This window comes from Cajanus cajan, chromosome 10 (genome assembly GCF_000230855.2).
Source record: "Cajanus cajan strain Asha chromosome 10, NIPB_CcT2T_4, whole genome shotgun sequence".
Lineage (NCBI taxonomy): Eukaryota > Viridiplantae > Streptophyta > Magnoliopsida > Fabales > Fabaceae > Cajanus > Cajanus cajan.
The window spans coordinates 3,936,320-3,940,408 of NC_138526.1; the positions used below are offsets into that span (position 1 = coordinate 3,936,320).

The following is a 4,089-nucleotide window of genomic DNA, read 5'->3' on the forward strand; positions in this document are numbered from 1 at the left end:
CTAATTGGGTGCGAGCTTCCCCTCTGACGTGTCTTTCCGTGCTTCGCCTAACAACCGCCACACCAAGTCGCCTGTTCGGAAAGATCGAGGTTTTACTCGGGTGTTATATCTTCGGGATGCTCGGAGCTTGCAGGCTTCCTCGTGGATTCGGGCTTCGTCTCTAAGCTCGTCCACTAGATCAAGGTCGGCTGCCAGTTCTTGGGCATTCTGTTCGCCGTTGAAGACTTGGCGTCTGTGGGATGCTTCGCCGACCTCTACCGGGATCATTGCGTCGGCTCCGTAGGTCAGCCTGTAGGGCGTCTCTTGCGTGGTTGACTGAGGGGTGCAATGATACGCCCAAAGGACGCTGGGGAGTTCCTCGGGCCACTGCCCTTTGGCATTTCCTAGTCGCTTTTTGAGTTCCCGGAGGATGACTTTGTTGGCAGCTTCGGCCTGACCGTTGGTCTGGGGTGTTCCACCGAGGTCGCAAGGTGTTTGATTTCGAGTTCGTGGAGGAAGTCCTCGAATTCCTGTGCGATGAACTGTCTACCATTGTCAGTGACGAGGGCGTGAGGAATTCCGAACCTGCAAATGATATTTTTCCAGGTGAACTTCCGCACGTTCTCGGTGGTGATTTTGGCGAGTGGGCATGCTTCGATGCATTTGGTGAAGTAGTCAATCGCTACCAGGAGGAACTTTAGTTGGCCCTTCGCGGGGGGGAATGGTTCGAGGATGTCCATTCCCCACTGGGAGAAAGGCCATGCCGACATCATGTGGTGGAGAGTTTCGGGCGGTTGTCGGTGTGCGTTGCCGAATTGATGGCATTCTTTGCATTTTTGGATGTGGTTTTGACAATCCGACTTCAGAGTGGGCCAGTAGTACCCAACTCGGAGTACTCTGGTCACCATTGAGCGCACGCCAGAGTGCATGCCGCATATCCCCTGGTGAATTTCCCTGATGAGATAGGCTGCCTAAGACGCCGTCAGGCATTTGAGCAGTGGAGAGGAAATGCTACGCTTGAATAACTCATCCCCAATGATGATGAACTTGGCCGATCTCATCCTTATCTTCCGAGCTTCGACTGTATCCTCGGGCATGACTCCTTCTTTCAAGTAACTCCAGATGCCTGCCATCCATCCCAGGTCTTCATTGTCACTGACGCTGATGACTTTGTCGTCTAGGCTGGGCGAGTGCAAGGTTTCCTGGATGATGGTCCGGTGCTGCCCGGGCCTTTTGGTATCTTCTCTCCACGTCTTGTAGGACTCGGCTGATGAAGTAGATAGGTGTCTGTACCTTTTGGTGCTCTTGTACGATAACTGCGCTGATGGCATTTTCGGCTACTGCCAGATAGAGAAAGAGGTCGGTGTTGTGATCCGGCCTCTATAAGATCGGTGGGGTTGTGAGGAAAGATTTGAAACTTTGGAAAGTATCTTCGCACTGATCTGTCCACAGGAAACCCTTTGGCTTTTTTAACAGGGTGAAGATTGGTCCTGCCTTCTCCGCGAGTTTGGGGATGAAGCGGGACAGTGAGACTAACCGTCCGGCTAGGCGTTGGACCTCTTTCACCGTTTGTGGGCTCTGCATCAGGATGATGACTTTGCACTTTTCGGGGTTGGCCTCGATTCCTCTGCTCGTGATCATGAAGCCGAGGAACTTACCTCCCTGGACACCGAAGACGCACTTCTCCAGATTGAGGCGCATGTTATGCTTCCTGATCTGGGCGAACACTTCGGCGAGGTCGGTATCATGGTCTATTACCGAGGTGGTTTTGATTACCATATCGTCGATATAAACTTCCATGTTCCGCCCGATCTGTTGATGGAAAACCTTATCCATCAGCCGCTGGTAGGTTTCCCCTGCGTTTTTGAGGCCAAAAGGCATTACCCGGTAGCAGTAGTTGGCGTGGTCGGTGATGAAGGACGTATGTACCTCATCAGGTGGGTACATCATTATCTGGTTGTAACCCGAGTAGGCGTCAAGGAAACTGAGGAGGGCGTGTCCGGAGGCTCTGTTGACTAACTTGTCAATGCTCGGCAATGCTTTGTTTAGGTCGGTATAGTCGACGCACATACGCCACTTCCCCGAGTTCTTCATTACCAGGACCACGTTTGCCAGCCATGTGGTGTATCTGACTTCACGGATGAAGCCAGCGTTGAGTAGTTTCTGTGTTTCAGCGACGATGGCTTCCCGTCTTTCTCCGCCGACCTTCCTCTTCCTCTAGGCGACTGGTTTTGCCTCCCTGTGTATCGCTAGCCTGTGGTAGATGAAATTGGCGTCTATGCCTGGCATATCAGCGCTGGACCAGGCGAAGAGGTCGGTGCTTTTGAGGATTTCCGTTTCGAGTTGTTGTCGCAACTCTGGAGTCAACTGTTTGCTGATCTTCATGGTTTGCCCGGGGAATTCCCTGATCTGGAGGTCATCGAGCTCGTCAACGGGGCTGGGCCGCTCGTCGCGGGCGTCGGATCTTGGGTCAAGGTCGGTGACTTCTTCGTGGTCGGTGTGAACCACGGTGGTGAGGTTGCTCTTGCATTGTTCACCGAGTGGGGCAACTTTCAGGATTTCTGTATAGCATTGCTGTGCCACCTTTTGATTTGCTTTGACGGAGATGATCTTTCCATCATGTCCTGGGAACTTCATGGTGAGGTGTGGGGTGGACACCACCTCTCCGAGCTGATTCAAGGTTGGCCTGCCGATGATGATGTTATAGGAGGTGTCGGCTTCCACGAGGAGGTATCGGACCATGACCCGCCTTGAATCCGGGGGTGCCCCGAAAGTTGTTAGTAAGTCCACATACCCCCGGGTGTGGACACTCCTTCCTGCAAAACTGACTAGGGGCTCTGTGTGAGGTTGTATGAGAGAGTGGGGGATGTCTAACCTGAGGAACGTTGGCCAATATAGGATGTCGGTCGAGCTCCCCTGGTCGATCAGGGTCTTGTGGACCTCCCAATTAGCTAATGCCACGGCTATAACCATGGGATCGTCCTGGTTGGGGTTGACCCCGACATAGTCGTCGTCGGTGAAAGTGATTGCCGACGAGCTCTGGGGCGAGGCGGAGGTGGTGAGGTGTATGCGGTTAACGCTGCGCAGGTGCTTTTTCCGGGCCGAGCTGCTGGCGCCTCCTCCTGCGAAACCTCCTGCGATCGTACAGACCATTCCCCGTAGGGGAGTTGATCCTGCTTCCTGGTTGACCTAGCCTCGCGTTGCTCCGTCGAGGTTGGCTTCATGTTTGGCACGTATGTTTTCCAGATTGGTAGCGTGTTGCTGTCGCATCTGTTCGAGTTGGTCGATCAGTCTTCTCAAGGTTGCGGCGTCGCTGTCTATGGTGATAGAGTGCTCAACATCGTCTGTTGCACGTCTGTTGTGGCTTCTGGTGAATACCATACGGGTGGCCGATAAGAGCTGTCTCGATCGGCCCCACGGTTGGCGCCAAATGTTCTTACCGGAATTTGTCGTAGGGACGATCTTCCAAGTAAGACCGGTGAGCCTCCTTTACTGGTACGCTGGTGCTCCAAGATGGGGGTGGTACCTGCAAAAGAGACTCCGATGCCAAAGTTAGGGTTTGTATGAGTAGTAGTCTCGTATAAGTAATGCACGTACCTTGGTGTGATTTAGGGTTGCTTTGGGCCTTGGGCCTGAGATGAGGTGTAATATGATTAGATAACGGACCTCGTCTGGGGCGAGATCCTCGGTGTCGCAACCCGAAAATTTCCGATCTCGCGACGTATGGTTTAGACATCCTTTTAAAAGTCTCATTAATTAAGGAATGCCCGGATACCAGACTAATCCTTAATTAATGGTTTTGAAAATAGGTTCATGGAGTCGCTACCAATATTTTACTCAAAACATTGGAAAAAGAAAAAGGTTTTTAAAGATCCAATAATGGCCTTGATAACCAGAATTGGGTTCGGGGGTCGGTTACGTGTAGGGAAGGTATTAAGCACCCCTACAACGCCCTCAATCGGTACCCTATGATGAAGTTTATACCCTTTTGTGCACGCTTGTGCCCTATGCATGCTATGCAATGATGCCTCTATGCTAATGCAGATTGCTTTTACTTTCAAGAAATTAATCTATGCGCATTGATCAATGACATGGATTGTTAGCCCTTTA

At 52.0% G+C, this 4,089-nt stretch overlaps 1 protein-coding gene across 1 annotated transcript; it reads right to left on the bottom strand.

Annotated features, from left to right (window-relative positions):
- Positions 1-969, bottom strand: LOC145952280 (uncharacterized). Its single transcript, XM_083064615.1, has 2 exons — positions 862-969; positions 1-525 (listed from the first exon to the last, which is right to left on the bottom strand). The coding sequence occupies exons 1-2, from the start codon at positions 967-969 to the stop codon at positions 1-3; spliced, it is 633 nt and encodes a 210-aa protein (XP_082920741.1).
- Positions 970-4,089: the final 3,120 nt, after the last annotated feature.